General features: G+C 43.1%; 1 protein-coding gene across 2 annotated transcripts; it reads right to left on the bottom strand.

The window, feature by feature from the left end:
* Positions 1 to 1,673: 1,673 nt before the first annotated feature.
* LOC309664184 (thioredoxin) lies at positions 1,674 to 19,070 on the bottom strand. Of its 2 annotated transcripts, XM_082469261.1 has the most exons (5): positions 18,923 to 19,070; positions 10,774 to 10,878; positions 10,252 to 10,311; positions 2,434 to 2,499; positions 1,674 to 1,945 (listed from the first exon to the last, which is right to left on the bottom strand). In XM_082469261.1, exons 1-5 carry the CDS (start codon positions 18,944 to 18,946, stop codon positions 1,883 to 1,885), a joined length of 318 nt encoding a protein of 105 aa, XP_082325387.1. In that variant the 5' UTR covers positions 18,947 to 19,070; the 3' UTR covers positions 1,674 to 1,882. The 2 variants fall into 2 exon arrangements, with proteins under 2 accessions (XP_082325387.1, XP_082325388.1); XM_082469262.1 differs by lacking the exon at positions 10,252 to 10,311.
* Positions 19,071 to 19,447: the final 377 nt, after the last annotated feature.

Genomic DNA, 19,447 nt, shown 5'->3' with positions numbered 1-19,447 from the left:
AATGTACACCACCAAAGCATGTCTTAACATGTCCCAAGAGAACCTGGCCCCCCCACCCCCATCCTTAGCTTACTCATTACATGGCACCCCAACCACCCATTTGCTCAAGTCAAAAACCTGGTACTTACTCTAGAATCCTACTCCTAGACGTCCCTCGGATTGTCTTTCCTAAATGTTGAGTCCATACTCACTTTGTTTCCTCTCTCCCACCATCAACCAATCACAGGCATCATCATCTCTGGCCTAGGTAAATGCCAAAGCTTAACTGATTTTCTACTTCTTTGCCTCCTTCTCCAACCCATTTTCAATACAGCTGCCAAAATGAACTCTTAATATCCAAGCATGTTACCTCAGGCTTACCCTTCAATGTCTTCCCTTTGCACCTAGAACAAGCCTTGGATGACTGGGTGCTGCCACCATCTGCCTCTATTTCATGCATCTCTGCTGGGTCTACAATGTACCAAGTTCTCCGACTCAGGGTCTTGCTGCATGCTGTTCTCTCTGCTGGGAAGTAGAGTGCCTGGCTCTTTGCTGGTCAGTCTTTTTTCACCATCAGGTGTCAGCTTAATCTCCTATCAGAACCATTCCATCCCAAGCAGGTCCCCCTATTAGTCTCAATTACTGTGCCCATTTGTTTTGGCCTCACAGTATATTCCAGTCTGTTATTCATTAGTTTGCCTCCCTTTCTAGAATGTAAGATCTATGAGAGGGTGTCCTATTCACAGCTATATCCCTAGCCTAGCACAGTGCCTGGCACATAATAAGCATCCAATTAATATTTTGAAAGTTCATCTAAGTTCAGTATCCTGATTTTCAGATGAGGAAAGAAACCCAGCTAAGGGCCCATCATTTTACCTAGTTATTACATTGTTACACTGAGCAGCAGTGTAATAGTTGAGCATGCACTCACGCTCCAGACTCACTTGGTTTGAATCTCGTATCCTCCACTGACTAGTGTGATGCTGGGGATATTACTTAACCTCTTTGCCGGTTTCCTCACTGGGAAGTGGGGATTACAGTGCCTACTTCATAGGATTGTTGCAAAGATTAAATTAATATAAGGATGGTGAGGAGCATATGATTTAATTCTGATTTTTTACTGCACAAATTTAAAAACTATTTCTGCAAGCATTCCTCCAGCCCTTTGGGTCTAGAACACAAGAAACAATGTTCTTTGAATGAAATTAACAGTAACGTCCACACTCTTTACTGCTTAGGTTGGAACTTCTATCTGGCCTATAAAACCAGTTTCTTAGATACTTGAGAGAATCAAATTCCCACAGTAATGTTTGCGGGAACTCCCTTGTGAGCCACCTATGAAGAATTCCTAACAGATAATAGAACTCCTTTACCATTAGCAAAATTGGCACCTCACTGTAACCTTTGGGACAGGAATCTGAAACCAGAGATAAACAATTCCTTCATGGGCAGACATCAATTTTGGTCATGAGGACCATTCAGAGAGCATAGGAGATCTGCTTGCTAGAACAAAAAATAATACTTTCTCTGTGCATAAGGTCAAAAACAATAACAGAATTTTAACATATTATTCTATTATCTGTGCATTGCCTCCAACAAGATTTTCCTAGAAGTACAAGAAAAATCTTCAATCAGTGGCCTACAAGGTTAAAAAAAAGTGATCAAGAACATATGAAAATAACTAGGACATTAAATATCATCAAATGGCCAGTTTTCATTTATTTTGAAAACTATGCAAAGACACCAGCCAGTTTTAAAAAGGGTACAGTTAATATTTTATTGTCACTTATCAGATGGCAGTTAGGTATATAGTCTTCATACTTGATCATCTTTCCTTTTTGTAAATAAAAAAAATTACAAGTTTTAAACAGCCAAAGGCTGGTCATGTCTTCAGAAAACATGATTAGATTAATTCATTAATGGTGGCTTCAAGTTTTTCCTTATTAGCTCCAGAAAATTCACCCACCTGTTGAGAGAATATTGAATTGCCATTAGATGTAGCATTGCATCCCTATTTTGTATATCAGATATGACCACAGAATGGGCCTGGGGAGGAGAGGAAGTATAAGCTTATTTAAAATTTACATCCACGGATAACACCCAGTTCTTTAAAGTTAAAAACTAAAACTAAAACAAAACAAAAAAACCCCTCAAAAGACTCAGTTTTTTTACATAAATACCTCTGAACAAGGATAAATGCACTGTGATATAAATATGAAGCACCAATCACAGAGATTAATCATCAAATCCCTATGATTTTAGTTTTAGCAAAGATCAATTATCAATGAGATGTCACTTACGTACTTAATGAAGAATGACATATTTAAATATTCTTAAAAGGAAAAAACGGGGATGTGCTTCCCAATGTGAAGGGTAAGTCACTTCAGTTTCTTCTTTTATATATCATGCTTTCCTATTACCCAGCTGGTTTTCTTCAAGGTCAGATGTACCTACCTTCTGTCCCTTTTTAAAAAACTGGAAGGTTGGCATGCATTTGACTTCACACTCTGAAGCAACATCCTGGGGGGAAGGGAGGTGTAGAAAGAAGATAAAAATAAGACTATGAGGAGTATTGAGCTCTGGCACCCGTGATCTAAAACCAGATTCTTTTTCCTGCTATGTACCCAGAACTCAGCATTAGGACTTTGTGCCAATTTTTATATGCTTAAACAAGGACTACAACGGCAGCACAAAAGCCAAATTGGTTATATTCTTAATTAAAATTCTAATTAATATGTACTCTCATCTTTGAGAGATACTAGAATCAGATACTATACAGTGACTCAAATTGTTTAATCGAATTATTCCCAGTTGTACTGGAGTGAGGTACATAGATGATGATCATAAAGGCGAAAGTTTAGAGTTAGGGACAGGAACAACTTATTTACAAAGGACTTGTTCAAGAATAAAGTCATGGTGATCTAGAGGGACAGCTCCACACTGGCTTTTCTGTTTTTTTTAAGATTTATTTATTGATTGATTGATTGCTATGTTGGGTCTTCGTTTCTGTGCTAGGGCTTCCTCTAGTTGCGGCAAGCGGGGGCCACTCCTCATCGCGGTGTGCGGGCCTCTCACTATCGCGGCCTCTCTTGTTGCGGAGCACAGGCTCCAGACGCACAGCCTCAGTAGTTGTGGCTCACGGGCCTAGTTGCTCCGCGGCATGTGGGATCTTCCCAGACCAGGGCTCGAACCCGTGTCCCCTGCATTAGCAGGCAGATTCTCAACCACTGTGCCACCAGGGAAGCCCCCTGTTTTTGTTTTATAACCCCTACCTCTCAACACCTTGTTCACACCAGGTTTGGGGGGGGAGAATGCCATGAAAATGGTTTGGTTTGGACAAGAGTTTCAACTGAACAGGTCCATTAGGGATCAAATACATCAGCCTGGCACCGCAAAGAGGATCAGGAGAGAAGTGAAGAAAGAACCACACAGCCCTCACCAAGCAGCAAAAGCTGTGGAGGACGCCAACCACGGAGGCAGAACTCTGAGAAGCAGACCACGCAAACCAAAGAACTTCCACAGGAAAAAAAGGTCAGCTAAAAACACCGCGGTGACTTCCAGGTGGGGATTTGGGAGTAAGGGGCATGGGAATTAAAAATGGAGTGGTCCTGGGACTTCCCTGGCAGTCCAGCGGTTAAGACTTTGAGCTTCCACTGCAGGGGGCGTGGGTTTGATCCCTGGTTGGGGAACTAAGATCCCATATGCCAGGCTGCATGGCCCCCCCCGCCAAAAAAAGGAGCAGTTCTTAGATTGAGCCACCAGTCAATGGTAGCACACCAGCCTAACTTCACCTGTTCCTCTGACGGGAAGAAAAGTGTGGTTTTATGTCTTTATGAAATTGCACATGTCCTGTTGCCAGTTTGGGCAGGAAGGGTGGTGGACACTGCTGTTTCCAGATAACCTTTACTTTTTCTTTAAATGCTGGGCAACAAGAAGCACAAGGGCAGTAATGGCTGCAATAAAATGGCTAGTATGTACTGAATGTCTACTATATTCCAGGCACTAAGTACTCAACTGAAAGCAACAGTCATAAGGAAATTACCAAGAACCTGTGATAAGACCATCAAAATGAAGATCATAACATTTTAATTGTACCAATTTACAATTCCAGAAATTTCCTTGTAGTATGAGAATCCAGGATGGAAAATGGGGTGGAGAGTTGACAGGAAGACAACGAGCTGCGCATGTCAAGGTTCTGGACCGTGAGTAATGGGGAAACCAGAAGATGACAAGTTAGAAGGGTAGAAGGACTGGTTTAGCTAAAAGGTTGGAAACTGGTTGTCTAGGGGGCTGAAGCTGGTCTAGATATGTTACTTGGTTCATGTAAATGCTTAAAAAAAAAAAATCTCTGAATTGCTTGAATATTTGGGAACACTGGGCCGGCCCCTCCCAGCACTTGGAGAGCAGCAGTTTAGTGCAGTCCCTTCCCTCTCTCTTCCTGACACTTGTAAGCCGCCAGTTGGATACCATCTTTCATGCAAGCAGCTGGCAGAAGCCTCAAAAGAGGTGGGTGTTAGTTTTGTTTTTATAATACCACAGTGGAAGGGCAGTGGTCTGGAAAGTGTGAACCACCCTTTCCGCCACTTCTAATCATAGAAACATACAGGGGGTGCAACTGACCTGCATCACATATGAAAGCATGCAAAACAGGACCTGGAAATAAGTAAGGAAGGAAGAAGGAGTAGAAGGACCTTGAGCTCACCTCCTCTCTCGAGCACACCAAAATCACAACTAATTGTTAAACAACCATTGACAAAGACTGGGACCTACCAAAAAAAGATATTCCGCATCCAAAGACAGCAGGACCTGAACACTGATCACAACGTTCAGATGAAAAAGCTAATCGCAAAGCTTCATCAGCAGAAAATACAGGCTCCCAGTCAACGGAAATGAGAGTCTCATTGCTGGTCTCAGATTCTGGATGCCTTATACCTCTCCTAGCCAGAGCTTAGCATTCCTGCATTGGTACAACTGCCTAACTTACAATAAAATAAGACAAAAAACTAGAAACAAGATAAATGCTCAGAAGTGGTGTCAATGCTTTGAGAAAGACTTGAAGTGTTTTTTAAATCACGTTCATACGTTTTATGTCTTAAAATTGCAGTCAAGGGCTTCCCTGGTGGTGCAGTGGTTAAGAATCCGCCTGCCAATGCAGGGGACTCTCGGGTTCGAGCCCTGGTCCGGGAAGATCCCACATGCCGTGGAGCAACTAAGCCTGTGCGCCACAACTACTGAGCCTGTGCTCTAGAGCTCACGTGCCTAGAGTCCATGCTCTGCAACAAGGGAAGCCACGGCAACAAGAAGCCCACGCACCGCAACGAAGAGTAGCCCCTGCTCGCCGCAACTAGAGAAAGCCTGTGCACAGCAGCGAAGACCCAGCACAGCCAAAAATAAATAATAAAATAAATAAATAAATAAATAAATTGCAGTCAAGTCTTCACATGGTAAATTTTTAGTTAAAGCATTAAGAATTCTCTCTCATTGCGTATGAAAGTGATTTTTTAAAGGTGACGCAGGATTCTGTACCATAATTGAATCCACCACACTGGGCTTTTAGGTTACGCACATTCTTGTGAATAAATTCAGACACGTCCCAGAGCAAAAAACCTTAAAGTTGCTCGGTTTAAGAAGATCACTTTCAATTTTAATTATTTAGATAAGTATAATCTCACCTTTTTATGGTCCGAAAGCTGTCACTGTATGGATGGATCATTTTAACTCATCTGCTGGTCAATATGTAAAAGGCTCAGATTTTGCCTAAGCATCTCTACACTATGGTTCAATCCCCACCCATGAAAGTAAGCATTGCTAAGGGAATGAAAATATTCACTTTAAAGGCTCTAGATACATATGATTAAACCACCTCCCAATTTGAATGTGTCAGTTTATCAGTATGTATCATGATTTCTGACATCCAGTTTAAGACTTTTCATGTAACAGGATCCATCTGCCCTTCCCTACGCCAGTCACTGAAAGCACATGCTTTACTGGATTTAGAAAGAGACTCCAGTTCTGTGAGTGAACTGTTCAGGCCCATTTCTGCAATGGCCACAGAGAAAAACAGTTAATCAAATTCTTAAGAATATAAGAAATGGGGCAGTTAATGTGCTTGACAGTGTATCACTTCTACATGTTCAGTATTTTCTAGAATTTTTATGTTTGGATTTCTTCTAGATTGTATCTGGGGGTAAAGAATGAGGCAGAGATGCAACATCTTAACCCCAAATGGTTAATTGTTAATACATGGTTTAATAGATTTGATTCTACTTTTTTGGACTTTTTAGTCTTGTCCATGGATCTACATACCTACTCTGGTTACAAGACCACACTGGTTTAATTATTGCTGCTAATGTACTTTATGGGGCCTGTCCTTTCCCATCCTCTATGACTTCCCTCCTAATTAGTTTCTTAAAATACTTTCCAGGATTTTCCTGACTACATTATTTCAGAATGTCATGATCAATTTCCCAAAAATGTTGGATGAATCTGAGAGTACTAACTAGCATTTTAATAATACCGAGTCAACATCCTGGAAGACAGTATACCCATCTAGTAAAATCTTTTATGGACCTCAGTAAAGGTTAGTAGTTCTATAACTAATATTTGATCTCTGCTGCCTCTGTTAATGTTTTATTTTTTTTCTTTTGTTTTCTATTACTTGTTCTATGGACCAATTTGCCCACTCCTGTAGTGATTTGAAAGGCATGCACACTTAAAAATTAAGTAGTTACCTTTGAGGTTTTAAAAACGTTCTTGATCTCAAGTTTATCACTTCCCTCATTTAAAAACAGAAAGCTAGCCACTCTCTAATGACAGACCCAGTTCCTGCCATTTTAAAAAAAATAAACAATCTGGAACTTGTGTAGTCATATAAACACTGCCATAATCAGGATACAGAACTCTTCCCTCACTCCCATAAAACCTCCTCAGTAGCTTCTTTGTGGTCAAACACTCCCCCTCTGCCCCCACCCCCACGCACACCCCCCTTCCCGCCCCCCGCCTGTTCTCCATACCTATAGTTTTGGCCCATCTCAGATTTTTTTAGTAAGTGTAACGAGGCTACATTTTACCTTATTAACTTTTGTTTCATTGGTTTCTAGCTCAGCACGCTGTGTAGCCAAAATAACTTTAAATCTGCTGTTGTCACCTGTTATTAACTCATTCCTGGCTGTTCTGATCATAATGGAAACACATGGCATTCTAAAAGGTTGCAAAACTATCAGGCCTAAGTTACTTTGTTTCTTTTTAGCTTATAAGTATCATAGTCTGTAGAGTTGGGAGTAGAGTCCACTGTTTAGGAAATAAGATCAGTCTATCATTTTCAAAAGTAGTATTCACACTTCACTATGCATACAGAGTTGTTTTGTGTGTGTACCACATTATATGTCCATGCCTCCTAACTGTCCATTTGAATCTATTACACCTAAAAGATAATCTCTTCCAGCCCAAGTGTTTGGAGATTTTTCTATTTTCTTTGCTGTTTGCCCCAAAGATACTTATAAACATTAAGTACCCTGAGTCTGCATGGACAGGAATTATCTGCATAAAAAATATAAACACAAATTCAGCCCCAAAATATTCCATCTATTTAATGATATGATCTAATACTCAAAATAATGAATTGATGTCATTTTTATCCCTCATCTGCATTCTTTTCGAGCCAAAATCAGGGGATGGTTTTACCTACAGCATTCCAAAGCAACAAAAAGAAGATCCACTCGTGTAATTCATAAATTCCATGGGGGAAAAAACAACTCATGGATTGATAATGAACTCCTTTTTGTTTGAATTACCTGCCTTGCTAACTCTGCTGAATGGCCAGGTAAGTAGGAACTGACAGACTATTGCTATGTGTATGGGGTGACCAAAAGGTTCTGGAATTCAATTTTTAATGCCACAAAAGGTTGATAAGGCTATTTAGATGGTGTAATAGTTGTCATTAAGAGTATTAAAAAAAAAAAAACACACACACAAAAAAAATCATATGTTGCTCAAAGTGAAAGGTCCCCAACTTATGAGAAGGTCACTTCAAGGTCTAGAGGTCTACATCCTTTCAGCGTGATGCTGAGGATGACAACCGCGTCTAAAGGAGGGGTTGTCATATTGAAGTCTGGGCCTGCTCTGCGCACCTACTTCCCGAAGGTTCTGGATTGAGGCAGAAAGCATTGGTCCTGGACCCAGCACGGTACAGGGGCCAAATCCACAGGCTCTGCCTCAATCGACCTTTTTCCCTTCTGTGTTGCAGTCCCATTATCTGTTCAGGGGCGGATGCTGATAAAAATAGTTCTCATGGTCACTGCCTGGATGAAATGATACAATATAGGCAGAGGGCTTAGTGCAGCATCTAGCATATGTTAGTACTTCCGAATAAAAATGTATTCACTTGCTGTCTGATAGGGTCAGTACCAGTTTCTTTAGTCCCTTCCAGGTGCCATTTTCACCTGGCTAAGGTGATGAGATTTAAAAAAATAAGTTAGGTTAAAATAGGGAGCAAGAGTTTTTTCGCAAACAACACATGCTGTCTACTCTTACTTAGAACAAAAACCCAGGACACATTAGAATACCTTTACTTGACAACCATACCAATTCATTCATTCTTCACCTACCACAGGTCAGACAGGTGTGCTGATAAAGAGGAAACAAAGGCAAATAAGACAGGGTCCCTGATCCCAAGAAACTGACAGACTAATGAAGGACAGACACAAAGATCGTTATAGTAATAGCTAAGCTTACTGAATGCTTATCATGTGCCAGGCACTGCTCTAAGCACTTCACAGGTCTTATCTCACATGATCCTGACAACTGCCTTATGATGCTGGATTTATGATGCCATTTAACAGAGGCTCAACCTGAGGCACAGAACAGATAACTTCACCAAGCCCACAGAGCTAATAAGGGACACGATCCTCCCATTGGACAACCATTAATCCACGAAAAAGAGGGGCAGAGGACCCACGGGGACACAGAGGAAGGGAACTAACCTAGTCTGGGCATAAAAGGGAGTAACTAGAGGAGAATTCCTGGAGAGGATGTGAAGCTTAAGTCAAGGAGCTTGTCCGGCAAGAAAGAAAGATGAGAAATGTGCTGGGAATAAGCAATGTGGTACTGGGAGGTCCCCAAAGGCTTAGAAAATACTGCCATACATTCCACCCCCTCCACCCTTTTTATAGACCCTTCTGGACCTTTAGCAGGATTTCCATGTTTGCTCAATGAATAATCAACCTTACAAGGTTGGTGGGGGCAGGTATTAAGATCTGGTCATAGACAGAAGAACCAAGGCTCAAGGGATACTAGAATGAGCCTAAAGCAGAAGTCACTGGGCCATGGGGCCATGACTGGAAGCCAGGTCTAGCACCTTTGTTGCCACTTCATACCCTAACCCACTCCTTCCCTGCTGGGGCTAAGCAAACCTGCCCACACACATTTAAATCCCTGCTCTGCTACTTAATAACTGTAACTCCATGGTCAACCTGGGCATGATGACAGGACAAAGGATAAAATGAATCCATACTTGTTATGCACAAAGAACAGTGTGCCTGGCCCAAAGTGCTAAACGAGCATTTGTTAAATTAAACCAATCTTGAAATGTTCCCCCAAATTCTTCTCTCAGCTCTTTATCAATCAGGCATCTTGGTGTTTGGTCTTTTCAATTTCTGTTTGTTAAGCATCTCAGAATGTTAGGTAGATTACTTGGGCTCTTAGAAAGAGACAGTGGGGATTCCCTGGTGGCGCAGTGGTTGAGAATCTGCCTGCCAATGCAGGGGACACGGGTTTGAGCCCTGGTCTGGGAAGATCCCAGAAGATCCCACATGCTGCGGAGCAACTAGGCCCGTGAGCCACAACTACTGAGGCCTGCGCGTCTGGAGCCTGTGCTCTGCAACAAGAGAGGCCGTGATAGTGAGAGGCCCGCGCACCGCGATGAGGAGTGGCCCCCGCTTGCCGCAACTAGAGGAAGCCCTAGCACAGAAACGAAGACCCAACACAGCCACAAAAAAAATAAATAAATTAATTAATTAAAAAAGACAGGTGACTAGTAAACATGGGTAACAGATGCCTTAACCATTCTATTTTAGGATGGGATGTACTTAGCTCCTGACATCTAGGATTAAGCTCATAATTGGCACAATCACCCATTCTTCTGAAATAAACTTTTTAACTGGGGTTGTAATTCTAGTGTTTTACTTATTTATGAGAACAAGCAATGTGTAATTAATTCAGAGAAAAAGGCCAATGCAAAAAGCTCAACATTATTCCAAATTTCCAGCCACGTACCTGACAGTCATCCACATCTACTTCGAGGAACACTACGTTGGAATACTTTTCAGAGAGAGACTAGAAAATAATTAGAAAAAAAAAAAAAAAAAAATCCACAAAGATTTAGCACTGGGTAATGGCAGCCAACACACTCAAGCTTCTTAAATGGAAACTTAAAAGTAGGGACTAAAGATCCAAATATTTAGGGACAGGTAAGCATAAAAAAGACATTTTCCCTGAATCAAATTCTCCTTGGTATAAAATGATTTGTAACATCAACTCTGATTCCTGAACTTCAAATAGGGCCCATGTTTCACTGTGAAGAAAAACAAAACCACTTAAGACAACCAAATTAACTGCTGAAAGTTGTCTTCAATAGGCTGTTATGTGTCAAACCTAAATTGTTTTATACTATGATTTTTAGACCAAAGATCCGACAACAACAAAACCTCTGTCCTTCTTTCCTAGCTTTGTGACCACCAACCCCAAACAAACACACTAATAGTTTACAAAAGCAGAAGTTGGCTAATAAATACTTACATGAAAGAAAGGCTTGATCATTTTGCAAGGCCCACACCACGTGGCTGAGAAGTCGACTACTACGAGTTTCTCTCCTGCACTGTTCAAGGCATCCTGAAAAGCATACTAAGGGAAAGAGAAAAGCAGATGTTAAGTTACATTTATTTCTAAAAGCCCTGATAAAATGCGACACAAAGCACAATTTGGAGGTCCTGCTTTCAGGGCCTATTTTTTATTTTTATTTTTTTTATTTTTTCATTTTTATTATTTTTATTTTTTTATAAATAAACAAATTTATTTAAAAAAATGAATCATCAATGAGTAGAGAATTTGTCAAAATCTAATGTAATCAGATCAGGAAAATCTGGGGATCTGGAAGCACAGTAATAGAAATTGCTAGGGACAGACAAGATGAGTTGACTGGCTAGGGATGGGCTGGAGGAAGCTAGAGGTTTGATCACACATTCCAGACATACTGGCAAGAGTGGAACCAATAAGAACAACATTTTATATAATAGACTCTCAGCTTCCAGAAATCTTTATTGTTACAATTGTTACAGGGTGAAATACAAATGGATTTTCCAAATGTTAAATAAATTCATGAAAAAAAGGCAGGGCCTATTTTTTTTAATAAAAAAAGGAAAACAAAGCAAATAAACTGAAGAAATCCTACTGTGGTGTAATGTTATTTGATAAGATGAAACAAGTATGTATACAGTGTATCAATATTCATGTCTTCATAAATATAAAATATTAATTGGTTAATCCACATCCAAACTAAGTAAATGAAAGGAAAATAAAGACATTTGTATTAAAAATGTATCCACATCTGGACTTCCCTGGTGGTGCAGTGGTTAAGAATCTGCCTGCCAGTGCAGGGGACACGGGTTCGAGCCCTGGTCTGGGAAGATCCCACATGCCGTGGAGCAACTAAGCCTGTGCGCCACAACAACTGAGCCCGCATGCCACAACTACTGAAGCCCGTGCGCCTAGAGCCCATGCTCTGTGACAAGAGAAGCTACCGCAATGAGAAGCCCGCACACCGCAATGAAGAGTGGCCCCCGCTTGCCGCAACTAGAGAAAGCCTGTGAGCAGCAACGAAGACACAATGCAGCCAAACAAAAATAAATACACAAAATAAATTTATAAAAAACAGTTTCCACATCAAATCTAGGTATAATATATAGTAGACATTCACTAAATGCTCATTGATTGATCCAAGGAATCACACTTCAATTGAATAAATCACAAAGGCACAGAATCTTGCAACTAAAACACCACAAGTTATTTTAAAAACTAAAACTTTTTGATTAAGCTAATATTATCTATGGTAGAACATCCAAAAGCTCAAAAAAATAAATATCAATCAAGGAAAATAACCTTCTCCACAGCCTTACACTCACTGCTGACATTAAGCATATGTCCTTATACTCTTTTTAATGGAGTTTCCAGAATTGAGATCATACATGCTATCGTTGATTTCTGCCCTCATTGTTGACCAAATGAAAAAGTTTTAGTCCCTCATGAAGGGAATTTTCTTTGTTATTTTTTGTAAGCAATGCTTGTTGAATAAAATTCCACCAGTAGAAATGATCAAGAAATCCCTTACCACCAACCTCCCTGAATAATTTACCAATGGTTTTGATACTGTAACCTTAGCAACCTAACCTTCTAGTTAACAAGGGACGACTCTTTTCTAACCACAGTCAGTCAGCTGGTGCTGACCAAAACCAAGGCCATGAAGAGAAACCAACACACAAACATCTATATCTGAAGTCTCGGTTTTCTTCAAGGGGAAAAATGCAGTCACATTGGTTTAATTAAAAACCGCCCCCCTCCTTTAAAAGCTAAGAATCAGATCAGATTTGGTCCAAGTAAAGAAGAAAGTAAATAAAGCACTGTTAACAACAACAACAAAAAAACTAAAGTGAATTCCTCTGAAGTTACTTCTCTAGATTTCTAATTTCTGCCTCATGTTTTTTGGGGAAAACAATTCACAAATGGTGTTTCCTGGAATGGTAGGTCATGACTTCTGTACCCTTTTCAGTTATGCAGGTACAAACCTGCATACAAATAAACACACCACACCTTTGGGTGTGGGGAGGTGTGTGCATGCAGTGGAGGGTGCACACAGAGAGTAAGAAGTACAGAAATTATTTTCCCAAACCATCACTGATTTTTTTCCAGATGAATTTCCTTCAAAGCCTTCCCTAATGTGACTTTTTTAGGTCAAACCAGCCATTCTTTACTGCAAGATCCAGATAAGACAGGAAAATAAAGATTGACAATGTCTGGTCAGATGAATACATGGTTTTGTGAACATGGTTGGCCCTCAGTAAATACTGGTGAGGTTACTCTCAACCTAGAATATCTTTCAGCAATGACTTTTGACTTCACTAAACATGAGTTGCAGAGCCAGGTATATGTAAGACTTCATGACAAGTTCTATTCTCTGGATAATAAAGTGCCTAAAACAGACATCAGTGTGAGAATGATTCAATATTATCTGACTAAGAAGCAAACCGTAATTTCTACCTCCCAGAAACTACCAGTGAGGACTGATAAAGGTCCCCATCAGTAACACAAACATTCTGAAAACAAAACAATGTATTTGGGGCAGATGAATAAAAGCAGCATCTAGCATCTCTTTTCCTAAACACACCCATTCCGAAGGTAATCAACAGGCCTAAGAGTGGTTTGTAAAGCATTTAGCAAAGTGCCTGTGTGTTAAAGTTGGGAGTTCAAGAAATGGCAGCAGGGACTTCCCAGGTGGCACAGTGGTTAAGAATCCGCCTGCCAACGTAGGGTACATGGGTTCAAGCCCTGGTCCGGGAAGATCCCACATGCCGAGGAGCAACTAAGCCTGCGCACCACAACTACTGAGATTGCGCTCTAGAGCCCGTGCTCCACAACAAGAGAAGCCACAGCAATGAGAAGCCCGCACACTGCAACGAAGAGTAGCCACTGCTCGCCACAACTAGAGAAAGCCTGCGCACAGCAACAAAGACCCAACAGACAAAAATAAATAATAAATAAATTTTAAAATATATATATAAAATGAATAACAATCCTGCAGCCTGTGGGACAAAAACCACATTCACAGAAAGATAGACAAGATGAAAAGGCAAGGGACTATGTACCAGATGAAGGAACAAGATAAAACCCCAAAAAACAACTAAATGAAGTGGAGATAGTTAACCTTCCAGAAAAAGAATTCAGAATAATGATAGTGAAGATGATCCAGGACCTCGGAAAAAGAATGGAGGCAAAGATCGAGAAGATGCAAGAAATGTTTAACAAAGACCTAGACAAATTAAAGAACAAGCAGATGAACAATACAATAACTGAAATGAAAACGACCCCAGAAGGAATCAACAGCAGAATAACTGAGGCAGAAGAACGATAAGTGACCTGGAAGACAGAATGGTGGAATTCAGTGCTGTGGAACAGAATAAAGAAAAAAGAATGAAAAGAAATGAAGACAGACTAAGAGACCTCTGGGACAACATTAAACGCAACAACATTCGCATTACAGGGGTCCCAGAAGGAGACGAGAGAGAAAGGACCAGAGAAAATATTTGAAGAGATTATAGTTGAAAACTTCCCTAACATGGGAAAGGAAATAGTCACCAAGTCCAGGACGTTCAGCGAGTCCCATACAGGATAAACCCAAGGAGAAACACGCCGAGACACATAGTAATCAAAGTGGCAACAATTAAAGACAAAGAAAACTTATTGAAAGCAGCAAGGGAAAAATGACAAATAACATACAAGGGAACTCCCATAAGGTTAACAGCTGATTTCTCAGCAGAAACTCTACAAGCCAGAAGGGAGTGGCATGATATACATAAAGTGATGAAAGGGAAGAACCTACAACCAAGATTACTCTTCCCGGCAAGAATCTGATTCAGATTCGAAGGAGAAATCAAAAGCTTTACAGACAAGCAAAAGCTAAGAGAATTCAGCACCACAAAACCAGCTCTACAACAAATGCTAAAGGAACTTCTCTAAATGGGAAACGCAAGAGAAGAAAAGGACCTACAAAAACAAACCCAAAACAATTAAGAAAATGGTCTTAGGAACATACATATCAATAACTGCCTTAAACGTGAATGGATTAAATGTTCCAACCAAAAGACACAGGCCTGCTGAATGGATACAAAAACAAGACTCATATATATGCTGTCTACAAGAGACCCACTTCAGACCTAGGGACACATACAGACTGAAAGTGAGGGGATGGAAAAAGATATTCCATGCAAAAAGAAATCAAAAGAAAGCTGGACTAGCTATACTCATATCAGATAAAACAGACTTTAAAATAAAGAATGTTACAAGAGACAAGGAAGGACACTACATAATGATCAAGGGATCAATCCAAGAAGAAGATATAACAATTATAAATATATATGCACCCAACACAGGAGCACCTCAATACATAAGGCAACTGCTAACAGCCATAAAAGGGGAAATCGACAGTAACACAATAATAGTGGGGGACTTTAGGGCTTCCCTGGTGGTGCAGTGGTTGAGAATCTGCCTGCCAATGCAGGGGACACGGGTTCGAGCCCTGGTCTGGGAAGATCCCACATGCCACGGAGCAACTAGGCCCGTGAGCCACAACTACTGAGCCTGCGCGTCTGGAGCTTGTGCTCCGCAACAAGAGAGGCCGCGATAGTGAGAGGCCCGCGCACCGCGATGAAGAGTGGCCCCCGCTTGCCACAACTAGAGAAAGCCCTCGCACAGAAACGAAGACCCAACACAGCCATAAATAAATAAATGAACAAATACTTTAAAAAAAAAAAAAAAAAAACACCCAATCCAAAGATGGGCAGAAGACCTAAATAGACATTACTCCAAAGAAGACATACAGATGGCCAAGAAGCACATGAAAAGCTGTTCAACATCAGTAATTATTAGAGAAATGCAAATCAAAACTACAATGAGGTATCACCTCACACCAGTTAGAATGGGCATCATCTGAAAATCTGCAAACAATAAATGGTGGAGAGGGTGTGGAGAAAAGGGAACCCTCTTACACTGCTGGTGGGAATGTAAATTGATACAGCCACCATGGAGAACAGTATGGAGGTTCCTTAAAAAACTAAAAATAGAATTACCATATGATCCAGCAATCCCACTACTGGGGATATACCCAGAGAAAACCACAATTCAAAAAGACACATGCACCCCAATGTTCATTGCAGCACTATTTACAATAGGCATGTCATGGAAGCAACCTAAATGCCCATCGACAGACGAATGGATAAAGAAGTTGTGGTACATATATACAATGGAATATTACTCAGCCATAAAAAGGAACGAAATTGGGTCATTTGTTGAGACGTGGATGGATCTAGAGACTGTCATACAAAGTGAAGTAAGTCAGAAAGAGAAAACAAATATCGTATATTAACGCATGTATGTGGAACCTAGAAAAATCGTACAGATGAACCGGTTTGCAGGGCCAAAGTTGAGACACAGATGGAGAGAACAAACATATGGACACCAAGGGGGGAAAACCGCGGTGGGGTGGGGATGGTGGTGTGGTGAATTGGGCGATTGCGATTGACATGTATACACTGATGTGTATAAAATTGATGACTAATAAGAACCTGCTGTATAAAAAAATAAATAAAATTTAAAAATTTTTTAAAAAAAGAAGAAAAGAAATGGCAGTGGCCATTCTTAAAAAAACTTTTCATTTCTTCCTCCTCACTTTTATAGTCCATTAACCTACTTGGAGCTGAAATGGCTCCAGTGGCTCTAAACTACCAAAACCTCAGAGTTGTCTTGGCTGGCCCATGGCACCAAGTCCATCAGGATGAAAATCTAAAGTGTACTCAATATTTACAAGAAACATTAGCTTAGCTTTTGATTGACTCTGGATCATAGTTTTGAAGATCAACTGATTATCAGGGATTTGGGCCCTAGGCCATAGTGCTTTTCTGGGTAATGAATTTCCTGTCACCCTTGTACATCTTGGTACTGATGAGAGGGGAGGAGGGTGCCACAATTACGACAACTAAAATAGGGAAAGACCGAAATGTGCTCCAGGAACCAATTTTCTGCTTGTAGTGTTTGGATTCTGAGGCAATTCATATACACCAAAGATTTCTCACTCCTTTCATAGGTTTTCACATGTTCTACTGATGAGGTCACCAGACTCTGCAGAAGACCACCTGCTCCTCCCCTCATAGACTGTTGTTTGTCACTCAGCAGACACTGAATAAAAATATGTGAAAAAACTCAATATTAAGGCTCTCTCTTTTCTTTTCTTCTTTTTTTATAAATTTATTTATTTTTGGCTGCATTGGGTCTTCGTTGCTGCACACGGGCTTCTCTCTAGTTGCGGCGAGCGGGGGCTACTCTTCGTTGTGGTGCACAGGCTTCTCATTGCGGTGGCTTCTCTTGTTGCAGAGCATGGGCTCTAGGCGCGCGGGCTTCAGTAGTTGTGGCACGCGGGCTCAGTAGTTGTGGCTCGCGGGCTCTAGAGCGCAGGCTCAGTAGTTGTGGCACACGGGCTTAGTTGCTCCGTGGCATGTGGGATCTTCCCGGACCAGTGCTCGAACCCGTGTCTCCTGCACTGGCAGGCGGATTCTCAACCACTGCGCCACCAGGGAAGCCCAAGGCGCTCTCTTTTCAACCAATGAAAAGGTTGTTAATAAGTCATAAAAGGTTCACATCCCTTGACCCTGCACTCAAGACCCTAACCTGAGGAAACAGCCTGAACTCTGTATAAAGCCTCACGAACGGAAACATTCACTGAAGCGTGGAAAACTGCCCAAATGTCCAGCAATGTCTTCAGATATTGAAATGATTACAAAAAGCTTCTAATTACATGGAAAGTGTTCAGGCTAAATTAGACGACAAACACACAGCTCGGAAATAAAAATAACCTCAACTATTTTGTGGTTGCGTCTAGGAAACAGAAGATCTCTCTTCCCAAACCTTCTACAACGATCTTTATGTTTTCTGGTTGTAAAAGGAACAAAAAGATAAGGAACCATTAACAGACAAACTTCCATTTCCAAAGCTAACCCCAGCACCTAAACCAGGTCGGGGCACTCGACCCGCCTTTCCCCTGCTTTACCGGGGTGGGTGGTATCGCAGGATAAACGGTTTCATCCCACTGTTTGAGTAACATCAGTTTTCTCCCACTCAGTTTTGTGCCTCTGCATTTAACATCCACTTCTTGAGGGGCCACAGTACACCAGACACTGTTAGGCTCTGAGTTTTCCGAGCAGGAGGGTATTAAGTTTGCAATAACTCTCGACATGCAACACTTTTTGTCTTGGGCATTCCTAAAAGGACAGAACCGCCGTCTGGGTACCCGAAAGCCGACGAGCACACAGCGCGGCGCGGCCGCTCTCAGGGGCACTCCTGGCTCCAGCGAAACCCACCGACCACGAAATTCACCGTGGGTGAATCACAGATGGTTAGGGCAGTGAAGGTCCCTGGGCCCAGCCTTGGGGGCTGAGTCATTCCAAAGCCAGAGCTGCCGGAAACACGCCCTGCGCCGCAGGAGGAGGAGTCCCGAGGGCGCGGCCCGGACTTCACCTCCTTGCCGCCACCTGGGCCCCTAGAGCCGGACTTGTACAAGCGAAGGGGTTTGGGGGGTGTCTCCAGCCCGGAACCGCTCTCTTCGCGCGGATGCAGCACGCGTCAGCTCTGCGGCCAGGCAGTGCTGGAGGCAGCCGGGGGTGTCCGGCCTAGATCCACGCCCCAGGAAGCTCACTGCACCCAGCGCGGGTGGATCACGCCGCTCCCCGGGGAGAGAGTGGCAGCCAGCAAGCCCGGGCTTTCTCCAAGGAGCCCTCCACCTCCTTGCCCGGGCCCGTGTCGGGGCCAAAGGCAGACTCCCTCCATCCTTTACCCAATCGCGGTTTCCCGGCTGGGGTGGGGAGGGGGCGGAGGCTCAGTGGAGGACTCCAGGGCGCTCCCCACGCGCGTGCATCCCCCGGGCGCATGGGTTACGCGGACCTAGCCCTCCAGGGCACGCTCCACCGCCCCGGGAGCGCCCAGGCCCGGGCTTCTCGCAGTCCCAGGCCGAGTCGCCGCGTCCCCTTCCTCCAGGGATGCGAAGGGGCGGCCTGCCCACCTCCGGCCCACCGCCTACCCCACCTGCTGGGGCTGCGCGCCGCGCCCTGGCCGGCCCCGGAACGCTTACCTTGCTCTCAATCTGCTTCACCATCTTGGCTGCTGGGGTCTGACTAGCGACCTTACACTGGAATATACGAAAGAGGATCCAAGACGCCGGACGAAGCTTGGAGAGCGCGCAGCCCGCTTTCCCTTTATAGCAACGGTGGGCGGGGCGGGCGGGCGCACGCGGCGTAAGTGTGGCGGGGGCGCGCCCGCTGGGGCCTCCTGGGCCCGCCAAGGCGTCTGGGCTACGCCCCGCCTCCCGGATGCGGCCGGACGGGGGCGGGACCGCCGGCAGGGGCGGGGCCGGAGGGGCAGGGCTGGGGCAGAGCTGGGGCGGGGGCGGGGGCGGGCACGGGGCGGAGCTCCTGGGAGTCCTCTGGGCTGGAGACCTTCGGCGCCTCCCACCTGTACCCCACCTGGGAGTGGGGATGGGTGACGTGAAAGGCGCCTGCACTGTGCATGGCGGGCGGAGGCCACCCCCAGAGCTACAGGGTCACCTGGGAAGGGGCCAGCCAGGCCTTAATCGGACGTGCCCAGGCTCGAGAAGAGG

This window comes from Balaenoptera physalus (genome assembly GCF_965194825.1).
Source record: "Balaenoptera physalus genome assembly, chromosome: 7".
NCBI classification, from domain to species: Eukaryota; Metazoa; Chordata; class Mammalia; order Artiodactyla; family Balaenopteridae; genus Balaenoptera; species Balaenoptera physalus.
This window is presented reverse-complemented; position numbering and strand designations above follow the sequence as displayed.

Bases quoted from the DNA above. Each gene is read 5' to 3' on its own strand.
- LOC309664184 (XM_082469261.1), bottom strand. From the start codon at position 18,946: ATGGTGAAGCAGATTGAGAGCAAG. The intron at 2,500-10,251 runs GTACGTGGCTGG...CCTTCCCCCCAG, and splicing joins TAGATGTGGATGACTGTCAG to GATGTTGCTTCAGAGTGTGA. The intron at 1,946-2,433 runs GTAGGTACATCT...TTCTCTCAACAG, and splicing joins TTTTTAAAAAGGGACAGAAG to GTGGGTGAATTTTCTGGAGC.